The sequence below is a fragment of the Tupaia chinensis genome, unplaced genomic scaffold (assembly GCF_000334495.1).
Source record: "Tupaia chinensis unplaced genomic scaffold, TupChi_1.0 Scaffold000443_1, whole genome shotgun sequence".
Classification (NCBI taxonomy): Eukaryota; Metazoa; Chordata; class Mammalia; order Scandentia; family Tupaiidae; genus Tupaia; species Tupaia belangeri.
This window is the reverse complement of record NW_006159948.1, coordinates 321,241-346,451: the sequence shown is the minus strand read 5'-3', so window position 1 is coordinate 346,451 and position 25,211 is coordinate 321,241. Positions and strand designations below refer to the sequence as shown.

General features: G+C 46.1%; 1 protein-coding gene across 1 annotated transcript in view; it reads left to right on the top strand.

Annotated features, from left to right (window-relative positions):
* The window catches only part of HUNK (hormonally up-regulated Neu-associated kinase), a 149,099-nt gene that overhangs the window by 115,155 nt on the left and 8,733 nt on the right, over nucleotides 1-25,211 (top strand). The window contains exons 9-11 of the mRNA XM_006155282.1: nucleotides 8,360-8,522; nucleotides 14,675-14,758; nucleotides 20,652-20,699. Coding sequence (XP_006155344.1) covers nucleotides 8,360-8,522; nucleotides 14,675-14,758; nucleotides 20,652-20,699 — 295 coding nt within the window. The remainder of the gene's footprint in view (nucleotides 1-8,359; nucleotides 8,523-14,674; nucleotides 14,759-20,651; nucleotides 20,700-25,211) is intronic.

Below are 25,211 nucleotides of genomic sequence, written 5' to 3'. Positions count from 1 at the left end.
GCCCCCCCCCCCCCCCGCCACACACACACACACACACACACACACACACACACACACATTGTGCTGAGTGTGTCCGGCAGGGGGCGCCTGGCCAAGAGGTGAGGGGAGGCTGAAATCCAGACCACACTGCTTGCCAAGCCTTGCTCCAAGGGGGTTGCTTCTTCCTTGAGGGTGCCTCTTGGTAGTTCACACAAAAGAACCATTTAGACAAGCCGTGATGCGGGTGCGTGCGTGTGTGTATGTGAGAGAGAGAATGTGTGACTGTGTGCTTGTGTCTGTGTGGGTATCTGTGTATGGGTGTTGAGAATGTGTCTCCGTATGAGTGTGTTTCCATGTATTTGTATGTGTGTGCACATGTGTCTCTGTGTGTGAGTGTATGCATATGTCTGATCCACCCATGAGCTCACCTGTCAACATCAGATTGAATCCCGTGGAAATTGCACCTCTTCCCTTTCAAACCACCCTTTAGACTCCTCTCCAGCTACTTTGTTCTTGATGTTTATTTTGGCCCTACATGACCCTCTGCCTTAAAGAGAGGGGCCAGAGGGAAAGGCTATAGGAATGACTGATTTGGCACAGATTTCTGGGGCCTTGCTGTGCAGGGGTTTCCTGTCTATTTGCACAGGAGGGCTCTATATAGTGAGCTTATAGACAGGAACCCACCTCATCGGAACCCTGATGCACACTGACGGGTGCTCGTGGAGGTCCAGGCTTCCCCATGCTGGGATCCTCACTATAGTTTGAAAACAAGTATGAGAAAACCTTTCCTTGTACTTTTTTTCTACTCATTTGACATATGTTTAGCCAACCTGCATGAGGAACAAGGGCCTTCCCTGGTTACGGCAGAGTGGATGAAGAGACACTGGGGCCAATACCTTCCGAGACTGCAGTGCACCTTCTCTCTTCCTTTAGACTCAGGTGGCCTGTGCATATGACCACATTTGGGTGAGAACAAGAGGGCGACTGGTTAAGGGAGACAGGTGAAAGACTGCAAGGACCGGAACAAGAATGTCCTCTCTGGCCATACATTCCATGTCTCTGGAAATCTGGAAACATCCACTAACCTATCACAGTCAAAGTACCGAGTTCTCCAAATACAACAGAGAGGCAGAGCTCTGACTGGGGACAGAAGTTCTAGAAGAACATAAAAGGGGCCTGGGTAGTCACTCTTGGGTCTGCATTCATGCCACGGAGCCAAATGCACACTCACCATGGCCAAAGAGGAGAAGTTTCACTCAGCTGTTATCTAGAATTCTCACATTTAGCTCATGGGAGATCATTAAACAAAGTCTAGGTTACTTAAGTTGCCAAGGGAACCTGGAAATAGATCACCATTTTCTAGCACTAGCTCAATTTGGGCCAGTAGGTAAAACAGACACCAGAAATATTACTCCGGTGTGAGACAGAAAGCAGGGCCGAAGGGCCATGCCTCATTACCGATGCTCATAATAGACAGCAGCACGCAGGTGTGCTTTCTGCTAAAGGAGGGGCCTAGGTGGCAGCCGCATGAGGAATTCAGTGAATGTCATCCCCGTCTAAATGGCATCATCAGTCTGCTCGGCGTGGCAGCTGTCGAGGGAAGTGGAGCTGGTATTAGGAATACAGGGCTCCCCGTTCTGTGGCCACATCTTCATTCACAAAAAATCATGATGTGGCATCTTACTCTGTAGCTTTTCACAGGTGGTAGACAGGCTTTGACAGATTAAAATGGAAATTCAAGCATCCTTCTCCAAAGCGCTGCCAGACTAGTAATCCTTGCATTTATACTTGATCAAGGCTGCACATACTGGTTAGATGGATTGCAAAAATGGTTAAGCTCTCCTAATATTGAAGAAAGCAGCAGCTCAATGTCTTCTGCTCACATAAGGCCCAGTACTCATTTTATATTAGAGGCGAACCAGTATGCAGTATTATGTGATATTTACATATTTACTCCATGAATCAGAGAGATAGAAAAGAAAGGGACAGAAAGACAGCACCCCAGCACAGTCTACCCCTCCTCCCAGCCCTAGCCAGTCCCGGGTCATGGGCATGCATGTGCCAGGCCTACTCAGGGAGATCTCCAGATGGGAATTTGAAACTTCCCATGTGGGTCAGCCTCCCAGAGTGTCATGTTTACTTCTGTGCCCATGTCTAGCCCCCACAGTATTCAGTTTTTAAGTAATGAAACCAGAATTCTAAGTTTTTTGGGGAAGTGCATGTTCTTTACCATTTTTATTTTGGAAAACATGTATCTTTAAGGCAAAAAAAGAAAATGAAAAAGAAAAAACACGTCGCTATTTTTGGTAATTAATTCCTGGTTTTACCAGCACATAGATATATGGAGTAAGAACAGAACCAAAGAAAGGAATGTTTTCTCTTTTTTTTTTGGCCAGTGGGTATGTGTGCTTGTCAGAGAGACAGAGACAGAGAACTCCTCAGTGAGGCATGGTCACGCTGCAGTTCTTCTTCCTCTCTCTCTCCATCCTGTCAGGACTTGGGGCATGCACATGACCAGCATGTTTTCAAGCTACCGGTGCTGAGATCTGAACCGTGACTGGCTAGGTGGGATCTGACCCACATGCACAGGGCTTAACTACTGAGCTTTGGAAACCAGCCCAGGAGTGTTTTCTTACTTTCTTTTTTATAAGACAGAGACAGAAAGCAAGAAATCACCCCCCAGGGGGGATGGCCACACCACAATCCCTTCTCCTCCATTCTCCTCTCGGGATCTTGGGCACACATGCACTTGCACCCGGCATGAGTTTAAGCCTCCAGGTCCAGGACTTGAACCGCGGTTGACTACATGGGAGTCCAGTGACATAGCCATTACACTAACCGCTGGTTCCAGAATATTTTCTTTATAGAGTATGTTTGGTAGTTTCTCAACATACCTAGGCCCAGATTTAATTGTTTTAGATGTTATTAATGCTTTCCTTCTGGGAAAGTTAAAAAAAAATAGGTAACGGTCCATGTTTATACCACTCTCCTGTAAAGCTGTGAAATCACATAGGCCTCCAAGTTGATCTCCAAAAGGCAAGAGGAAAATGTCTTTGAAAGTAAATTTTTTTTTATAATAAATGTTCGTGCCAGTCAGTCAACAGATGTTTGCCATATGCTGTGCTCGCCTCCCTGATCTGGGAGCAGCCATTTTTACAGAACCAGTCAGGGGTAATACAGGACAGATTTAGACCAAAGTATTAATAGTATAAAACTAGATTTAATGTGAATTTATTAATCCTTAGTTCAACTTATACCTAGTATTCTGGAGCAATTTGCCATTTTTTGTATCATTCAATCATTCAGTTACATTCAGTAACTGATAGTGGATGGCACCAAGAATATAAATATTGGAAAATATTATTCTTGGTCAAGAGTCAGTTGACAGTCTGCATTTGACAGCACCCTCTTGTTTTTTGAGATAACAGATATAAAGGGCAGAGATGGAGTGTCTGCTTCTGCATACATCCCTCCATTCAGCCCCCACCCCTTCCAGGTACCTGCCCCCAGCAGTAGGTGGGACCCTGCCAGTATGGTCACGGTATGATTGGTCAGAGGCGGAGCCACAGGTGTGATCTGATTAGTCTTACCCACCCTGGAATTACCAGGTATTTTCAAACAGCCGTGCCCTCTGTGCTGAGTGTTTAGTGAACCTTAAGGATTTTTTTTTTTTTGAGAGGTTTTTGCTATAGGGTGCATGCAGCTGCCAGAAGGACAGAGAGAGACACAAAGACAGAAAGCGAGAAATCATCTCCCAGGAGGATGGCCACGCTGCAATCCCTTCTCCTCCATCCTCCTCTCGGGATCTTGGGCACGCTCGCACACGTGCCTGGCGTGAGTTTAAGCCACTGGGTCCGGGACTCAAACTGTGGTCGACGACATGGGAGTCCAGCGACATAGCCATTACGCTATCTGCTAGACCCAGGAATTGTATTTTTTTTAAGCAAACATGTTATTAATATTTTTTACCTCTTATATTCCAATCTCTCTCCCATCCACTACCTATTGTAGAATTTGTCATTCTGTGGCAAACGATATTGAGAAAGGCTGGTTTCATTGTATTTTCTTTTCCTTTTTTTGGCCATACTTGGTCAAATGTGAATGTAGGGGAGGGAGACAGGTAGTAGATGAGGGTCAGGACGGCTGCTCTGGACTCGGCATGCCTACCAGCTGGCTGTGTGGATTGGACTCTGCTGTGGGGTGTTTCTGTGATTTAAGGTTTTGAGGTTCTATCAGAAATGCCTTCAGACCCTTGGGGCCAGATGATGGTGTCGTGGTGAAACCCGATGGTCTGGGAGGCTGACCACATGGGAATGTTTCCAGTTTGTGTCTGGGGACCTCCCTGAGTAAGCCATGCGTGCATGTGCCCACTATCCAGGGCTGGCCGAGGCCGAGGGGTGTGTCGTGGTATCAAGACCCTGTCAGGGATGTTGTCTCTCTCCATGAGGCAGGGATTTTGTGGTGGAATGAATGAATGAATGCCTGAGTGAATAAATGAATGGTAATTCTTCGCATTTTTCTAAAAGAGAAAAAGTGCCCCCCAACAGGGTCTGGTCATGCTACCATTCTTTTTTCCTCCAATCCCATCAAGATCTTGAGCACATCGGGACCAGAAGTTGGCATACTGGCTATGTCACTGAACTCCCATGTAGTCGACCGCAGTTTGAGTCCCGGACCTGGTGGCTTAAACTCACACTGGGTGCGTGTGTATACGTGCCCAAGATCTCAAGAGGAGAATGAAGGAGATGGAATTGTGGTGTGGCCATCCCCCCGAGGGGTGATTTCTCACTTTCTGTCTCTGTCTCTCTCTGTCTTTCTGGTGAGCGCACGCGCCCTATAGCAAAAACCTCTCCACAAAAAACAAAAACAAAAACAAAAAAAAACATCCTGGGGCACATGCATGGCCAGGACTTGAACCCTGGGTCAACTGTATGAGATTCAGCCTCCTCTGTACAGGCCTGACTGCTGCGCTTCAGGGGCAGCCCTGTGGCATTTTATCCCAAGGGTTTTATCTTCACAGTTCCCATTGAAGAAGCTTTAACCTCTCTTCCTCTGAGAGCACCCCACTTTACAGTGGGACCTCAGACTCCCTGCGTGTGAACTTCTGCCCTCCCACTATGCTCGATACAGTCTAGACTGGTTCCTGATACCTCTCTTTCCCAAATAGATTAGACATGGGCTTTACCTGACACAGGAGATACATTTTTAAAGAAAGATGTCTTTGTTTTTTTGTTCTGCAATAGAGCATGTGCATTCACTGGAGAGAGAAAGAGAAAGTGAGAAATCACCCCACAGGGGGAATGGCCATGCTGCAGTCCCTTCTCTTCCATTGTCCTCTTAGGATTTGGGGCACACACATGCACCTGGCATACTTCTCAAACGACCAGATCCTGGATTCAAACCGTGCAGTTGGCCATGTGGGATCCAGCCACCTTAGCTACCGCACCACAGTCTGGCTCAGGAAAGAATGTCTTAATTGTAAAGAATTTGGAAGACAGTGGGAAATTTCAATGTAATTTAGATAGGTCATAGTAAGGGATTATTAAAATTTTATAGTGTATTGATAGTATTACAGTTTGGCAGGAGATGACCTTGTTATTTTATTTTATTTTTTTTGTATAGGGTGCATGTGCTTGCCAGACAGACAGAGAGACATTCTCCTCTCAGGATTTTGGGCACACACGCACATGCGCCTGGCATGAGTTTTAAGCCACCCAGTCCGGGACACAAACTGCAGTTGACTACGTGGGAGTCCAGTGACATAGCCATTACGCTAGCTGCTGGTCCCAAGATGTCCTTGTTTTTTAAAGCTGCACGCTGAAGTGCTTAGGAGTGAACTGTCATTATATCTGTCATTTAGAATACTTTAGCCAAAGGGTGGCTGGTGGCGTGGTGGTTAAGGGCACTGGATTCCCACATGGCCAACCATGGTTTGAGTCCTGGATCTGGTGTTTAGCGACATAGCCATTACGCTATCTGCTAGACCCAGGAATTGTATTTTTTTTAAGCAAACATGTTATTAATATTTTTTACCTCTTATATTCCAATCTCTCTCCCATCCACTACCTATTGTAGAATTTGTCATTCTGTGGCAAACGATATTGAGAAAGGCTGGTTTCATTGTATTTTCTTTTCCTTTTTTTGGCCATACTTGGTCAAATGTGAATGTAGGGGAGGGAGACAGGTAGTAGATGAGGGTCAGGACGGCTGCTCTGGACTCGGCATGCCTACCAGCTGGCTGTGTGGATTGGACTCTGCTGTGGGGTGTTTCTGTGATTTAAGGTTTTGAGGTTCTATCAGAAATGCCTTCAGACCCTTGGGGCCAGATGATGGTGTCGTGGTGAAACCCGATGGTCTGGGAGGCTGACCACATGGGAATGTTTCCAGTTTGTGTCTGGGGACCTCCCTGAGTAAGCCATGCGTGCATGTGCCCACTATCCAGGGCTGGCCGAGGCCGAGGGGTGTGTCGTGGTATCAAGACCCTGTCAGGGATGTTGTCTCTCTCCATGAGGCAGGGATTTTGTGGTGGAATGAATGAATGAATGCCTGAGTGAATAAATGAATGGTAATTCTTCGCATTTTTCTAAAAGAGAAAAAGTGCCCCCCAACAGGGTCTGGTCATGCTACCATTCTTTTTTCCTCCAATCCCATCAAGATCTTGAGCACATCGGGACCAGAAGTTGGCATACTGGCTATGTCACTGAACTCCCATGTAGTCGACCGCAGTTTGAGTCCCGGACCTGGTGGCTTAAACTCACACTGGGTGCGTGTGTATACGTGCCCAAGATCTCAAGAGGAGAATGAAGGAGATGGAATTGTGGTGTGGCCATCCCCCCGAGGGGTGATTTCTCACTTTCTGTCTCTGTCTCTCTCTGTCTTTCTGGTGAGCGCACGCGCCCTATAGCAAAAACCTCTCCACAAAAAACAAAAACAAAAACAAAAAAAAAACATCCTGGGGCACATGCATGGCCAGGACTTGAACCCTGGGTCAACTATATGAGATTCAGCCTCCTCTGTACAGGCCTGACTGCTGCGCTTCAGGGGCAGCCCTGTGGCATTTTATCCCAAGGGTTTTATCTTCACAGTTCCCATTGAAGAAGCTTTAACCTCTCTTCCTCTGAGAGCACCCCACTTTACAGTGGGACCTCAGACTCCCTGCGTGTGAACTTCTGCCCTCCCACTATGCTCGATACAGTCTAGACTGGTTCCTGATACCTCTCTTTCCCAAATAGATTAGACATGGGCTTTACCTGACACAGGAGATACATTTTTAAAGAAAGATGTCTTTGTTTTTTTGTTCTGCAATAGAGCATGTGCATTCACTGGAGAGAGAAAGAGAAAGTGAGAAATCACCCCACAGGGGGAATGGCCATGCTGCAGTCCCTTCTCTTCCATTGTCCTCTTAGGATTTGGGGCACACACATGCACCTGGCATACTTCTCAAACGACCAGATCCTGGATTCAAACCGTGCAGTTGGCCATGTGGGATCCAGCCACCTTAGCTACCGCACCACAGTCTGGCTCAGGAAAGAATGTCTTAATTGTAAAGAATTTGGAAGACAGTGGGAAATTTCAATGTAATTTAGATAGGTCATAGTAAGGGATTATTAAAATTTTATAGTGTATTGATAGTATTACAGTTTGGCAGGAGATGACCTTGTTATTTTATTTTATTTTTTTTGTATAGGGTGCATGTGCTTGCCAGACAGACAGAGAGACATTCTCCTCTCAGGATTTTGGGCACACACGCACATGCGCCTGGCATGAGTTTTAAGCCACCCAGTCCGGGACACAAACTGCAGTTGACTACGTGGGAGTCCAGTGACATAGCCATTACGCTAGCTGCTGGTCCCAAGATGTCCTTGTTTTTTAAAGCTGCACGCTGAAGTGTTTAGGAGTGAACTGTCATTATATCTGTCATTTAGAATACTTTAGCCAAACATTGGCTGGTGGCGTGGTGGTTAAGGGCACTGGATTCCCACATGGCCAACCATGGTTTGAGTCCTGGATCTGGTGGCTTGCTTTCTTACTTTCTCTCTCTCTCTCTCTCTGGTCAAATTTAAATAAATAAATAAATAAAGTTAAATAGAATTTCTTTAAAAACAAAAACTAAAACAAAAACAACTTGAGCCAAAATAAAAAACAGAAGAGGCGATATACCAAGGTTTCCTGGTGCATCCAGGTGATAATTCACGTAAGGTAATTATGTGGTTTCCTCCACTTCTCTGTACACGTGAGCATTTTCATAGTCAAAAGTCAAGTGGGTGAATAAACCTGATCGTCCACTGGAGGCCCATGTGGCTGACTCTGTGCTGCCACATTTGCGAGGCTCTCTGCGGAGGTGCAGAGGTGACTGGTTCTGTCTCCCTCTGCCTCGCAGAATTTCTCTGGAAGACCTGAGCCCCAGCGTGGTGCTACACATGACGGAGAAGCTGGGCTACAAGAACAGTGACGTGATCAACACCGTGCTCTCCAACCGCGCCTGCCACATCCTCGCCATCTACTTCCTCTTGAACAAGAAGCTCGAGCGCTATCTGTCGGGGGTAAGTGGGACCCCAGAGGAAGTTTGCACTGCTCTGTGTGGGAAAAGAGCTCTTGCACCTGCAGCATTTCCCGGTTGCTGACACTCGATCCCAGTTGCTAATTGAACCTCGGGTAAGGCTCTTTCCTGAAGGGGGAAGAAAGTAGTAACAAGGCCTGTCTCTCAGGTAGGACTTCGTTTGTTCTGAATTTGTGACAGGGCATGTGCGTGTGCACGTGGGAGTGAGAGAGGGGAGTACTCTCCACAGGGTCTGGTCACATTGCGATCCCCTCCCTCCAGGCCTCCAGCCTGTCATCTTGTCGGCACTTGTGGGCATGACTTTTGGGTTTCAGGCCAGTTGCCCGGTGGGACCTGGCATCCCTCGAGTAGCCCTTTACAGCTATGCCAGCGCCCAGCCCAGGTAGTGCTTTGTACCTGATGAGTTTTTCAAATATTCTGCCATCAAGGTAGGCCTTGGGCAGAATTGTGAGGACTTCAGGCCTCTTTGACCTTCACTTTCTCTGTTGCCTTGTTCTGCTCCCTCTCTCCTTGCCGGATTCTGAATATTAGAGGCATTAGAACTTTACTCATAAAAGTTGGGGAGAAAAGGTTCTCAGGCCTTCATCTCTAAATTCCAGTATATGAGAAAAACACTACTGACATTTACTTCTTCAAAAAACAAGAACAAAGTTGAGCTTCACTCACCGACCCCAACACCTTTGCTTAGTCTGGGTGTCAGAAAATCCAAGTGTTCTATGTCACATCTGAGGTACAGGCAGGAGTCCCACAGCAAGGGGTGGACAGGAAACCCCGATGTCTCGATCCCCATCATCCTTTTGCCACAAGAAGTTCCTGTGTGTCTCTGTGTGGAAATTCACACACCTTGGCAAGCATCTGATATTTAGTTTGGATGAAATCGTCTCTCTCCAAATAGATAATGGTTTAAAATAATTGCACAAAGAAAACTGATCCCAGCCAGTGTGGATTCTGCTTTCAACTACTGCTTCTACTCAGAATAGTGGATGCTGACGAGCTCTCATAGGAAGCCAGCCAAAGAAATTCAGAATGGCCAGGAAGCCCATCGGAAACTGAGCTGAATACCCACTTTTGTGGAGGCAGCCCTTCACCCTCTGGGTATGGACTCTAAGATCTGGTGGTGTGTAGTTGTCACTGTTAGGAAGACATTTAGAATCCAGAACATGAGGACAAACTTACAAAGTGTTTAATATGCTACCTAATGTCACGTATAGCCTAGTACTTCACAAAATTCCACCCAACAGTCGTCTTAGAAACCTTTTCTGAAGTTTCCTTAACAGAGCCAAAGAGGCACACCCACCTGCAACTGGGGACATGATGTTCTCTGTGCCATGCCAAAATGACCAAAATAACACCCAGAAGATGGTCAGAGCGTGTCTCTTGTTAGCAAATGGATTTAGGAAACATCTAGAAAACATTGCTGAAAATACGAAGATGCTTGTTTGTTAAACAGTTGGATGAAAGCACAGATGTTTCTAAGCTGATTCAGCATAGGATATTTGCTAGATTTTTCTCCAACAGGAAACTGTCCACACAAGTACTTTTTCCTTGGTGAACCACCAAAGGGAAGATGTCCATGAAAAGATGCATTCACAAGCGTAATGGGCTTTTAGAAATAAGAGCAATGTTTTATCGGGGAGGGGGGACAAAGCTCCTTGGAAGCAATGACGGGTGCCATTTCTGATGGAGCCACTTTATAGCTTTGAGGCTAGATTGTGGAGATGGTGCCACTGCAGCTGCATTGCCCTCGGACAGCCACTGCAGGAGGGATGTCAAATCCGGTAAGACAGGACTGTTGACACGTAGTGTATTATTTATGTTATCTTGCTATGTGATAAAAAGAGACTGTGCCACCCAGCAGTTCTCTGTTCTCATGTGAAGAGCTTAAAAGACACAGTGGGCTTGAAGCTGTTTCTCATTTCCCTTTTATACGAAGGCTGTATGACCCTAATATCTTTCTTACCTTATCCTTTTTAATTCCTATTTTAATACATATTTTATCATTTTTATTATATATTAGTACAATGGTATATGCTTCTAATTCATAAGTAAATATGCATATTTTTGTAGCTTTCTGTATACAACATCTTTACTCACAAGGGCTTAAGGTCATACCATTTGGAGATCACCATGCCAGAGAGGGTAAAAGTGAAGAATTTAAATGGTCCTCAAGTGAAAGGAAAAGAGGGTTAATACGTTGGTTTTTCATTTTTTTAAAAGTTTATTTATTTTTTCCATGATCAAGAGAGACTGTGAGACTTCACCCCTACCAGGGTCCTGATGCTGTAAACCCTTCCTTTGCCCGAGCCAGCCCCGATCATGGGTACACATGTGCCCAGTACATTCACGGAGGTCTCTGGATGCAAACCCGGAAACTCTCGTGGGGCAGCCTCACAGAGCACCTCCCCAGTGTCCCACTGTTCGGCCCCTGATTTTCTTTTTCAAATGATGAATGTTTAAAAGTTAGTTTTTAGAAGGTGTTTTCAGGAAACTGAGCATGTTTTAAAGTCCATGATTTCGCACATTATTGCTACTCTCCTACGTAAATTGGCAGAGTCAAACATTCTTTTGGGAGAACCAGTTCTTTATTAAAAAAAAAAATTGCTATAGGGTACATGTGCTTACCAGAGAGAGAGAGAGACAGAGAGAAAGCTTGAAAGTGAGAAAGCATCTGCCCCTCCCCCCAAGGGGAGGCCACGCTGCAGTTTCTTCTATCTCTGGAGTTTGGGGCACACACACGTGACTGGCATATTTTTTTTTTCTTTGAGAGGTTTTTCACTATAGAGTGCGTGTGCTCGCCAGACAGAGAGAGACATAGAGACAGAAAGCGAGAAATCACCCCCCAGGGGATGGTCACGCCGTAATCCCTTCTCCTCCATTCTCCTCTCGGGATCTTGGGCACGCTCGCACACGCACCCGGCATGAGTTTTAACCCACCGGATCCGGGACGTGAACCGCGGTCGACTACATGGGAGTCCCGCGACATAGCCATTATTACGCTAACTGCTGGTTCCCATGACTGGCATATTTTTCAAGTCACCGGATCCAGGACTCAAACTACGTAGTTGGCCATGTAGGATCTGACTGCTGTAACCACCAGGTCACCAGTTTACCCAGGTAGAACTAGTTCTTTGCAGTCTGATCAAGTAAGATAAAGGGATCTCAGTTTTTAGAAGTTTCTTAATGGCTTTCTCCACGTTTACAGATACAAACTTTGGTCATTCAAGCTCTTCTTAAATAATTATAAAGCTCATTCTAAGCGAGAGAGGCATTTTTGCCTGAAGCTCTGAGGATGTGTCTTGGCTGGTCTGAGTGTCTTGCCCATCTGCCGCGTTTCTGCTCCTCGGCTTTGTCCAGTATCAAGGCTGCCAAGTGCTGCAAAGCTGAGTCTCACTTTGTCTTCTGGGAACATTCCCTGGGAACTTAGCTGAACTAGTTCTGACGGGAAGAGGCTTTTTTTCCTCTATTGAATTTATTATGTTTTTTTAATTCACAAAAGCTATACATATTTATTATATGTGGCCTGATGTTTTGAAATATTATCTACATTGTGGAAGGGCTAAATAATATGCTTAACTACACATGCTGAGAATATGTCACATTGTTATTAACCACAATCACCATCGTCATGCCACAGTCCTCTTGAACTTAGTTCTCCTCACTGAAATTTGGTCTTATTTGATGAGCATTGCCCCACCCCCACTGCCACCCTAGCTCAGCTTCTACTGAATCACCATTCTACTCCGCTCCTATGAGTTCAATTGTTTTAGATTCCACATATAGTTAAAATCATGCAGTCCTTCTCTGCCTGGCTTATATCACTTAGCATAATGTCTTCCAGATTTTCCTGTGTGTCACAATAGCAGGATTTTCTTCCTTTTTAAGGCTGACTAGTATTTCATGGTGTATATGCACTGTATTTTCTCTATCCATTCATCTGTTCTGGACACTTACGTTGATTCCATATCTTGGCTATTGTTAATAGTGCTGCAGTAAACATTGGGGTGCATTTATCTTTTTGAAAAATTTTGCTATAGGAACATGTCCTTATTGGAGAGAGACATTCAGAGAAATAGAGAAAAAGAGAGTGAGAAAGCACCCCACAGGGAGATAGCCATGCCATTTTCCTTTCAGTATTTTGGACATGCATGTACACATGCCCAGTGTGTTTTTCAAGCTGCCAGATCCAAAACTCAACCTTGCAGTTGGCTATGTGGGATCCAGCTGCCTTAACCACCCCACCACCTGACTGGCCTGGGGTACATGGATCCTTAGGACACGCTGATTGATTTTCCTTTGGATATATATCCAGTAGTGGGGTTGTTAGATCATATGTAGCTATAATTTTTTTCCTATTTTTGACAGAAGATATGTATACTAGCCAGAGAGAGAGAGAGGGAAAGCACCCCCCAGGGGGCATAGTCATGCCAAAATTCTTTCTCCTTTATTTCTCCCTCCTTTCAAGATTTTGGGCACACATGCACACATGCCAGGCGTGTTTTTTAAGCCACCGAATCTAGGACTTGAACCGTGTGGTCTGCCATGTAGGATGCAACTGCCTTAACCACCAGGCCATAGGCCAGTTCTGTTTTTAATTTAATTTTTAAAGGCTTCTCTGTAGAATTTTCCATAATGACTGTACTAATTTACCTTCCCACCAACAGTATACAGGGATTCCCTTTTCTCCACATCCTCACCAACATGTCTCTCTCATTTTTTTGATTAAAGAGATTACAGTAGGTGTGAGGTGATATCTCATTGTGGTTTTGCTTAGCATTTCTCTAATGATTAGTGATGCCGAGCACCTTTTACACACCTGATGGCCATCTATATACCTTCTTTTGAGAAATGCGTATTCAGTTCCTTTGCATATTACAGAATTCAGTTATCTGGGGGTTTTTGCTATTAATTTATTTGTGTTCCTTATATATTTAGGATATTTATTTTTTATCAGATGTATTATTTGCATATACTTGCTCCTGTTCTATTGGTTGACTTTGCATTTGGTTTTTTGTTTGTTTGTTTGTTTGTTTTTGCTATGCAAAAGCTTTTTAGTTTGATATAATTCAAACTATTTTTGTTTTTGTTGTCTGTGCTTTGGGGTCATATCCAAAAAGTAATTGCCCAGACCAGTGTCATAGAGCATCTCTCTTGTTTTCTTCTCATAGTTTTACTATTTCTGATATTAAATTTACATTTTTAATACATTTTGAGCTGAGTATTACATATAGGGTGAGATAACAGTCTAATTTCATTCTCCTGGTCTGAGAGGTTAAACCATAGGCAGGTGACTGTTTTTAAGGAGAGTGAATTAATTCACAGCCACAGCTGGTTCGCTCAATAATTTCCATACAAGGCTATTTTAGTTGCATTGTATGCAGTGTCCCAGTTATTAATCTTATTAACCAGGTACTAACAACTTGCCTGTTATTTGAAATCCAATCTAGTGAACTTAAAAGGCAAAATATCATGCCTTCATTATTTGCCTTTTTTCCTCTTTCTCTTGATGTCTTCCTTTTAAATCCAAGAAGTATGCATTTTAAGTTGAAGAGCCTATAAGGGCATTCAGTAACTATTAGTTGATTGATAAATTAATGAATTTATGAATTCATCATTTAATTTCACCTGTCTCTAAACAAGAGTGCACCTCCGTCATTCGTGCGTTGTCTCTCTTCTTTTTTAAGCTGTATTAGGAATTGCTGTGACTTCCATTTGAATGATGAGGGGTGTGTGTGTGCATTTGAAATATACCAACAAACAAGTTCTATATCATATTTACTGGTTCAATGAAAGAAGTTATTCATTCCAACTCACTTATTTGGTTTCTGCTTTCACATCTTAGAGTCATCTTCATTGCACAAATGAAAGAACTGGGGCCCATCAAGGGGCAGTGACCTGCCCAGGGTCACCTGGTAGAGTCAGTAACAGAAGTAGGTCACCTGACTGGGCCTGGGGCTGTCACCACACTGTATCCTGCTTGCAGGCCATCCTGGGATGAGACTTTGTGTTGCAGTTTACAAGCTTGTCAACCTTTTGGCACTTTCTGAGCCAAGCGCTAGTTTAAAAATTACTGACTGCTTAATGGACAATTCTATTTTTTGAAAGTTAAGCCCTGCTTTTTCTTTTCTCCTGTGGTAGAAATCTGACCTCCAGGACAGCATGTGCTACAAAACCCAGCTCTATCAGATAGAAAAGTGCAGGGCCACCAAGGAGCCCTACGAGGTGAGTGACTTCTGATGCAAAACCCAGTGTCTCTGAGAGTAAAATGAGTGAGCTCCTCTGGGGAGGATAGTGGAAGGAGACTAGTTACTGTGGACTCTGGAAGCAGCTGGAAACAAAGCTCTTGTAACTGAGCCCTTAAGAAATGGTTTGCTGCAGAGCCACCCCTACTCAGTCTCTGAACCCAGCTGGCACTCAACTATGACTACACAGTAGAGTCACCAGGAGCCTGTAAACTGCTGAACACCCAGGCCACTCCTCAGACCAATGATGCCCAATTTGGAGGGTCAGTATTTCTTTAAATTACTATTATTATTTTTTATTTGTTTGCTATAGGCTATGTAAGTTCACTGGAGGGAGATAGAGAGGGAAAGTGAGAAATCACCCACCTAGGAGGGATGGCCACAATCTCTTCTCCTCTTTTCTCCTCCTGGGATCTGGGTCTCACACACACACACACACACACACATTGTGTTTTTCAAGCCACTAGGTCTGGGACTTGAACCTTGGAATTGGCCATGTGGGATCCAGTGCCTCAGTCACTATGCCACCTACTGGCTCCAGGTGTCAGTATTTTTTAAAGCTCTGTAGATGATGCCAGCGAGCGGCCACAGCTGGAAACTGCCATTGGATTTCCAAAAGTAAAAGCAAGATGATTGACAGCGTAGAGGACTGTGATGCTCGGCATCAGGAGAAAGTGAGATGGGGACGGGAGGATTCAGAGGAGGGTGAGCTTCCCTAGTCAGCTCTCCCGGTGATTTGATGTTACCTGGAACATATTTAGATAAAAATAACCAAGGTTCATGGATTTCAGAACAAGACTAGTGTCCTTGGCAGACCCCAAATTCACCTTTGTGAGGAGATCATGCCTGTGATCCCAGACCCAGGCCAGGAGCAGGGGACTGAGGCACGGCCCCAGGTCTTCATGGTCACCTTTTGTCAAGTGGGCTCCTCTTTATCAGTGATCTTCCTGGAATCTGCTTCTGTGTCTCCTCTGGAGCCTCATCTGTGCCCCCCAAGTTCCCCTGCCACGGGAACCCCCCCGGGACACCCTGGAATTCCTTTTATTTGAGGAGAGGTCTAGAAGGGACTTCTTGCATTCCCCATTGGCCACACCCTTCCCCCTTTCCTTTTCTTTTTTTTTTTTGGAGAGGTTTTTGCTATAGGGCGCGTGCGCTCGCCAGACAGAGAGAGAGACAGAGAGACAGAAAGCGAGAAATCACCCCCCGGGGGGATGGCCACGCTGCAATCCCTTCTCCTCCATTCTCCTCTCAGGATCTTGGGCATGCACGCACACGCGCCCAGCGTGAGTTTAAGCCACCGGGTCCAGGATGCGAACCGCGGTCGACTACGTGGGAGTCCAGGGACATAGCCATTACGCTAACTGCTGGTTCCCCCCCCCCTTCCTTTTCTGATGTTTTGTCTCTGTCATGATCCTACAGGCTGTGCTCATTACTGTGGAAGGTACCTTCTCCAGGTTATCTTGAACACGGGGCCGCAGTGAAGCATGGGTAGTGACAGCACCATGCCTGGCTCCAGGTAGCTGCAGAAACACATGTGACACACCTCAGCCCTGGCCAGGGATGTCGACGACCACAGTGCTGAGCTGCGAGGCCATGTATGGGCATAATGGCAGCACAGGACAGGGACAGCCCTGAGCCTGCAGCAAAGCCAGGGAAGAAAGGCCCAGCTCTCTACTCTAGACAGAGCTGTGGGCCCCAAGTAGGCAGAGGAAGAGGAGGGACCAGGGAGAGGGTGATGCTCGATGTGGGAAGACCACAGGAGTGAGGACAGTGTCGCTGAGCAGTTCATTGCCCTGAGGACCTTAGGGAGAACAGCTTTGTGGAGGAGAAGAAGGCAGAAGATAGCTGGCATGACATGGAGGAGGTGGAAAGAGAGGAGGTAAAGCCAGATGCATGGACCTCTCTCTCTCTCTCTCTCTTTTTTTCCTAAAAGACTTATTTATTTAATTTTATTTATTCATTCATTTATTTTAATTTGACCAGAGAGAGAGACACAGAAAGAGAGAAAGGGAGAAAGCAAGCCACCAGGTCCAGGACTCGAACCATGGTTGGTCATGTAGGAGTGTCTAGTGCCTTAACCACCAGGCAACCTGCTGGCCCCCCCATGGACCTCTCTTCAGTGATGCTGCAGTGAAAGGAGAATGTGGCTTTGACTGAAAGATAGATGTGGGTCAAGGGTGGGATTCAGAGTAGCCCGGGTGCTCAGCCCTGGCCCCTTGCAGGATGTCTCCTTCCTCAGACAGGTGGTGGGGAGGATGCACTGTGATGATGAGGATGGGCATAATCTTTGGGGTGGGGTGAGGGTGTCACAGGCAGGAGCTGAGTCCTAAGCCCTTGCCTGGATTTGAGGCTGAAAGCAGGGGAGCAGGGTGGTATAGGGGATCTAGATGGCCCCTGAGCTCCAGACTCTTCTGGACAACTACCTACTAAATGCTCACTTCCTCTTGAGGAGTGAAGGTGTCCCAAACCTAACACATCCAGAACCAAATCCCTCTTCCCTACCCTCAACGACAGCCAGTTCCAGCCATTTCTTCCTCGGTACAGGGAAGAACCTAGGAGTTCTTTAGGAATCTTTTCTGTCACCACTAAAGCCAGCCTATCATCCACAAAGCCAATCTGTCACCAGGTTCTGCTGACTTGACTTCTTGACTCCCCTATCCCCTTCCCCCAACCACATCCCACCACATCCCTGCTCCTGGATCTCTGCCATGTCCCGTAAACCCCTATTCCCCCAGTGGCTGCCAGTCACTCTCTTCTCTGCATAGCAGCCAGAGCAAGCTTTTCACACTTAAATCGGATCATGTCACTTCCTTGCTTCAAACCTCTTGAAGGCTTGCTCTACCTGGAGGCACCCTCTGTGACGTGGCCACCCTGAGCGGTCCCATTTCCACTTGCTTCTCTGCCTCCTCTCCAACCTCACGGCCCACACAGCCTCGCTTCTTGCTCTGTGCTCATTCCAACAGGCCTTCCGGTCTGCTGTGCCCTGTGCCTCCATGGGCCGTGCACATGCTGTTCCCTCTTCCAGAATGTTCTCCTGCCTCTCTGCAAGTGAATGTGCGTTTTCAGATCCCAGCTCCCACGGAGCCCCGCCACACCCTGCCCTCTGCCAATGGGTCGCGTCCCTCCAGTATAGGCTGTCACACATTCTGTCAACTGGGCTTGTCCCACTTGCAGCTTTCCTTTTGTTGGGGTTATCTAATAATGTCTCTCATTCGTACTCTGAACTGAGAGCTCCAGGGAGCAGGGACTGGGTCCCTTTAGCTCCTCACAGTATTCCAGGAGTGTGCACAATGCCTGGCACACAGGTGGTGCTCAGTAAATATTTGTTAAATGAACAGATGCAAGAATTGAGAGGACCTTGGCCCGTCTTAGAAAAGGAATAGATCGGGGACAAGGACCTGGAAAAGGTAGGCTGCTCCAGGTGGGATGCCCAGCCAGATTAAAGAGGCACACCTATGGTGTACACACAGATGGCATGTCCAGCCCCAGGGGGCCATGCCCTAAGGCAGGGATGGGCCTCTACCTGCACTGAGGATGGTCATCCTGCCTAGAGTGCAAGGGGTACAGAATTCACTTAGTTTCGGGAACCAGCAGTTAGCGTAATGGCTATGTCGCTGGACTCCCACATAGTCGACCGCGGTTCACGTCCCGAACCCGGTGGCTTAAAACTCACGCCGGGTGCGTGTGCGTGTGTGCCCAAGATCCCGAGGAGAATGGAGGAGAAGGGATTGCGGTGTGACCATCCCCCCTGGGGGGTGATTTCTCGCTTTCTGTCTCTAATGTCTCTCTCTGTCTGTCGAGCGCACGCACTATAGTGAAAATCTCTCCAAAAAAAAAAAAAAAGAATTCACTTAGTTTCTCTGCTTCTTGGTTTGCATTTGGCTCATTAGGACTTTGACTAATAATGCAAACTTGGGTGCACAAGTGCCCACACGTGTCCTAAGTGACCCCGTAAGGTACTTCCCTGATGTCCTTGTCCACACTGCCCTCACCTCAACCTGCTCTGGTTGTGACTGAAAGTTCCAGAACAGCAATGGGAAAGAGGCCCTTTCATCCAGATGATTTTCTCTGGAGATTATTTCATTTGGCCTGAAAACACATGTGAGCATTTGAAAAATTTGTTGAAATATTTAATGGTTAGGATTAAAATAGGAACACTAATGGGCAAGCAGCATTTCAATTTCCTATGATCCATTCGTTCTCCCCAAACTGCAGCGAGACTTCTGCTAATTCAATTATAGGCAATTACTAGATTACCTAGCTTGTCTCTGCTGGAACCTAGAAAGTGAAGTGGGCCACTTAAAAAGTGTTAGGAAGGTCTGAAAGGGCCTAGTCTTCCCAGGTAACGCCTATTCAGAGCTTCTGGCTTTCAATCTAGGGGCCATTGGCTGGCTCCAGGGGAGAAGTGGCCACACTGCAAGGGCGGGGGAAGGAGGGGGGAGAGAGAGGTGGATAGCAGTTTCAGGCTGTGTGCAAGCCGGCTGGACTGGGGCTCGGGGCACATGTCCCCCAGGACGCCATAGAGCTGTGTCCCAAGCACTGAGTTCAAGCAATAGCCTCTTTGTTCCTCTTGATGCAGGTTCTTTTTCTCATCGGAGACAAAGGAGCTAAATTAAGCTGAAAAACTTCCCTCTTGGGGTTATAGTGCTGTGATTTTATAACTTACCATTTTCTCTATCTCTTCCTCCTGTAAAGGGCAGAGAATTTATCTGTAAAAGTGGTATTGTGTATTTTTTTCTGAGAACACTGTGAAAGGATCTATGGGGACCCTGGGAGTCAAGGTGGGAGGTCCTCATTTTTAAACTGGCTTCTTAAGGCCATAGAGAGCCTGACACAATTTTTGTTAAAGTTTTTTTTTTTTTTTTTTTTAATAATGTTCATTTGTAGAGAAATATAAAACAGAACTAGGAAGTCTTCTCTGCAACGGCAAAGTAGTATTGGAGTTTTGGGAGAAAAGATGTGTGGAGGGTGGCAGGGCTAGTGGATTAGCCTGTTAAAGCTGCTATAACAAGTACCACAAATTGTGCAGAAATGTGTGCTCTCGGTTCTGGAGGCTGGAAGTCCGAGGGGATAGTGTCAGCAGGGTTGGCTCCTCCTGGCGGCTGTGAGGGAGAAGCTGTTTGAGGCCTCCCTCCTAGATTCTGTGCTTGCTGTTGGTCTTTGGTGGTCTTTGGCTTATGGATGCCTCATCACTCTGCCGCTGTTATCCGATGACTTTCTTGTGTGCATGCCAGTGTCCATATTCCTTTCGATGAGGACACCGTGTATTGCCTTGGGGCCCACTTTAACGACGATTACCTTCGTAAAGACCCTCTCTCCAAACAAGGTCACTCATATTTGGAGCTTGTGGAGTTTAGGACTTCAACATAGGAATTTTGAGAGAATGCAGTTCAACCCACAGCAGGGACTGTTAGTTTAAAGGTAAAACGTTTCAAAATCTATACATGACTTTTAAAAATAAAGTTCAGAATCATATTGAACCATCTGTGCTGTTACAGATCACGATGGTCATTTCTCTGGAGGATGAACTGACAAGGAGAGGACTTGGGTGGGGGCCCCTCCAGGTGCCAGCTGGGTTCTGTTTCTTGTTCCGGGTGCTGTTTCCTAAAAACACCTGGGTGATGTTTCTGCATCAAGGTGCTTACTCCTCATTAGAGCACTCCGCTCTGTTCAGTGCCTTAGATTTTAATAAGTTTACCTAGAAACTCTATTTAGCACACAAATCAGGACATCTGCTGCCTGCTTCCACTGCGATTTAGGAATTGGGTTTCTCGTCTGCAAGCACTGAAATGAATCATTCTTCACCAGTTCTGGATCTAGGGGAAAAATATCAGGTGCGACTGTAAATTATTGAAAAATGTTGCTTTTCACAGGCCTCCTTGGACACCTGGACGAGAGACCTCGAATTCCATGCTGTGCAGGTAAGATCCTCGGGGGTTGTGCTCTGTTAGTCAGTGTTCTCCAGAGAAACAGAACAAATAGGGTATATTTATATTACACATGCGCACACACACACACACACACACACACACACACACACACACATAGAATATTGAGGCTGAGATAAGGAATTGACTGGCATAATTGTGAGGGCTGGCAAATTACACCTGCAGAATGGCAGGCTGGAGACCCAGGGAAGGGTTGATGTTGCAGTCTTGAGCCCAAAGGCCACCTAGAGACGGCATTTCTTTTGTCCAGAAGACCTCATTCTTTTTTTCTTAAGGCCTTCAACGGATTGGATAAAAACCAACCATGTTACAGAGGATAATCTACTTTATTTCAGGTTTACTGATTTAAATGTTAGCAACATCTAAAAAAATACCCTCATAGCAACACCTAGAATGGTATATGACCAAACAACGGGGTATGTTGCTCTAGCCAAGTTGACACATGAACTTAACCATCAGTAGATCCTAAGAGTTGGTCGGTTTCTGCCCAGGTACCAGACTTTGCACACCCTATCCTTATCCTGAATTAAAATGTGCAGAATCGTGTTCAGAGTGGGTTTATCAGAATCCCCTCAGATCAGATTGGTGCTCCCTATGTTGAGGTGACTTGTTTTTTATTGTCTTGCTATGATTACACACCTAGTTATGCATTCTTATTTCTACCTATGGGAGAAATTGGGTTTCTAGAAATAGTCTAAAGTTTCCTGGCCCAGTGGCCTAATTTATGAACTAGTTCCTTTTGTTATTAATTCACCTGTGTTTTTTCCTATGGTAAAATCAGGTTTTTCCTTATGTGATGGGTAGTAAGGGATCCAAACCAACTGGCCAATAACGGGGGCCCTGGGCTCTCGCAGGTGGTAGCAACCAGCACCTGGTCCTGGTGCAGCAAACTACTGGGGAAAGCTCGCCTGTCGTCAGGGGGACATTAGGCTCCAGGAAAGCCCACAACGAGCTGGACGTGATAGAACTGCTTAAACAAAACAGCCTTCAGACCTCCTCTGCTGCGGGAATTGCCCTCACAGTCTGCTCTCCGGTGCATGCCCAGAGAGGCAGACGTCATGGGCAGCAGCCTTCCCGCTAGCCCAGCAGCATCTGTCCTTGTTAAATCCAGACATTTGCTGCTCAGATGATGAAGTAGGTGTGAACTGGGAGGACCCACACTTTTAGTTACAGATGGGAAACACTTCCCTAGAGGAGCAGTGACTTGTTCAAGGTCACCTCGTAAATTATGGGGAGAGCCAGGAGTGGGTTCTGGATTTCCAAACTGCCAAGCTACAACCATGGCTGGGGTTGTTCTGGGAACTCCAGGAGCCTGGAGTCATTGTTTGGTGTCCACCACACCCCACGGGCACAGCCAGCAGGGAGAAGTCAAAAGGGGACCTGCTCTCTGGAGCTCAAACCTCAGTTTGAGGGCAGAGATTCACCCTCGTGCCAGCTGCTCGTGGATTTTCCCCGTGACTTCCTTTTCTCTGCCCAGTGATATATGACATTTAGAGTCTTGGGTAGAAATCCTTTATGGAGCCACATTTTCAACGTGTCCAGTTTTGTCACTGCATACACACATCTGCAGTGGGTAGAAGTTGTTGGTGGAAGCTGTTGTGTGTGAGCAGCTTCCGTCGGGACTTCATGTGATCCCCTCTCTGATCTGCCTCAGTGCAGGACTGTGCCATGATGGTGCAAAGAGGACACGCTCAGAACTGAGACGACCCCACTGCTCACCTCAGGCCCACACGGTGCCCTGAACAAGCAGAGGGAAGCCAGGAGTCTGTAGACAGCAGCATGGGCGGGTGGAGAGCAGGCCCTTGGAACTGGGGATGTAATTAGTCCCTCTGAAGATCTTTTACTGTTACATAAGGCAATTTAACATCCTGCTCCCTAGGAAATTTCTTTCAGAGAAAATAGGCCATGCAAATAAAAAGATATAATTGGGTGATCGCTTGTCCTGGGTAACATGTTCTTGGAGGGTGGGGAGATTGGCTAGTTGTAAACAAACATGTTTTCCTGGGGCTGCTGGCCCTTCTGCATGGGCCAACTGAGGTTTATACCCTTCGGGAAACAGGCGTGAATTCTTGACATTTCTCTAGAAACGAGTTTCTGTAAAATCCCCACTTCTTTCAGGCTGAAGAAAGATGTTCCAGGGGCTTTGGAAGGACATGCCAGGGTTCAGGACCTGGCATTAGGTTAAACAGAGTGGCTTTAGCAGAGTTTCCAACTTTCCATCTGCAGTGCATTTTCTCTTACTTCTGCCCCCATAGTGGGTTTTCTGCTAATTACCAAATATCCCTTTGTGGGTCCTAGGAGAACTCTGGTCATGTCGGCCACACTTGGTCTCTGTCCGCAGGGAACTCTCATGCCTTGCACACATCTTGGCATTGATTAACTCTATTTGGGAGGTGATACTGGCCCTGAAAAGTTTTGTGTCTTGATTCATAGACTTCTGAGAACCCACAGAGGGATGCAAAGGAGCTGAAATGAACCCCCTGAGCCACCGCAGCTCTCTAGGCTTGGGAATTAGAGCAGCTTTAAGAGAGGTTTGCTGATGACTTTAACAAAACAATCCCCAAAAAGGGTGAACTGCAACTTTATCTTTTCTATTAAATAGTGTTTTAACATGTACGCAAGTGCGTTTGGTTTTCTTTTTTTCCTTTTTAAGGTGTTAGCAGGTAGATCTGGTGACTTTTGCAGAAAAAAACAGAGAACCAAGCTAAAAGAACTCTGTAAGACATTTCAAGCTGGAGGGTCATGTCCCCTTCGATGCTGGATGGTTCTGTTTATGTGCAAACATCTTTCTCTTTTGCCTTAGAGAAGGTGGCCTGTCAGTGTTGAGTGGAAGTAAAGGAGAGGGGGCAGTGGGAAATTGCAATCGACCTTTATAGGCCTTAACTAAGGTGCGTGCGGCATGCCAGTCCCCTCCGTGCATTCTGTAACAACTGGAAGCACCCTGTCCTCCTAGCGCTGGGATAATGTTGCAGGAGTCTGGGGACCACAGCACACTCCCTGCCTCTGCACTGCCATTTTGTCTAAACTTCCACTCTTCCACCAGAATCACCTGTCTCTGCCCTGGGCTTTGAGAGGGCAGTGGCAAGTCAAGGGTTAACAATACCAACTTCCAGGCAGTGAAAATCTAAGTGTCCATCTGCTCAGGGGTGAATGATTTTACCCCTCCAGGCCATCTCCTCCTTGTTTGCAAGGGGTGTGTCTGCAGTGAGGGCCAGTGACTGCTGTTAAAAGAGAATGCTGAGGAAGGAGTTTGCAGAAACTTCGCCTCTCTTCTCCCCCTCGCCCCTGCTCTGAGGACAAGCACTTTGGCTAAATGTTAGAGCCCAGGGAGCTGCTGCCTCTTGAAGTGGCTCTCAAGGCTTGCCTCAGCACCCCCACTTTCCATTTCTTCCCTGCTGTTCTTTCCCACTCAAAAAAAAAAAGACATAATGAACCCCAGTCTGCAAAGGCTTTGAACCGCCTTGTTAGAAAGGGCTGAAAAAGTGCAAAGAGATGTTTCCTTGAGAAGCTTTTCAACAACATAAATGAAAAATAGATGAGCTCTCTTGAATTGCAAATTCTCTTAAAGTTGAAGGCAGAGATGTAAAAATTTCTTTTTCCCTCACCCTTGTTAAGGTCAGGGATATGGTTGCCTCTTTCTAACAGTAAACACCAAGCACAATCCTTGGGGCCAGAGAAGAATTTCTGCAGCTTTTTCTTAGAGGCATCACCCTTCCTAGAAGCTTGAATTCAATTAGTTTTAATTCAGTTGTTTCCGCTGGGTTTTTCCCTCCCTCATTTCAACAGCTATTTCTTAAGCTTTCTCTAAGTGCCTGACTTTATGCCAGAGGCTCTGAGATTGAAAGCACATAAATAGTGAAATTCACTCCCATCAGAGGGATTATAATCTAGTTCAATAAAAGCAAGATTTATAGAAAAATGGACTATATATGAGGCATCTTCAAAAATTCATAAAAATGGGAAAAAACATGTGTGGTTTTAATTTTGCTTTGCACTAAATTAATACTTTAATTCCATTTTTTTCATGAACTTTTTGAAGTCTCATATATGCAAGTTTCACATCAACAGGTGTCACGTGACTGGAGGGTGGGGGGGGGGGAACAAATCCAGGACAGCTCAGGGCTCCATGCTGTGTTAGATACCTCCTTGGCCTAACAAACAGGACAGGATCTGAGATTAAGGTGGAAGCAGTTACAGTTCACTCTTACTGCTTTTGCAAAGCCAGTACTGGGGGTAGAATCTTAAGGCTCCACTTTAAATGCACACAGTAGGTTTCCAGAGGTTCTGCTCTGCTTCACCTTAGTTAGTTCAGCTTGTTCCAAAGCAATGGACCTCCTAGAGGTGGCCTTGCCCTTACTGGCACACCTGAAGTGAGCTGTACAAGGGAGCTAGGGACGATCAAAGCCTACATTGTTGCCCGAGAAAAGGAGACAGGCTGTCTGAAGCACTGGCCAGGCCCCAGCTCTTCTTCCCTCTCTGACATGC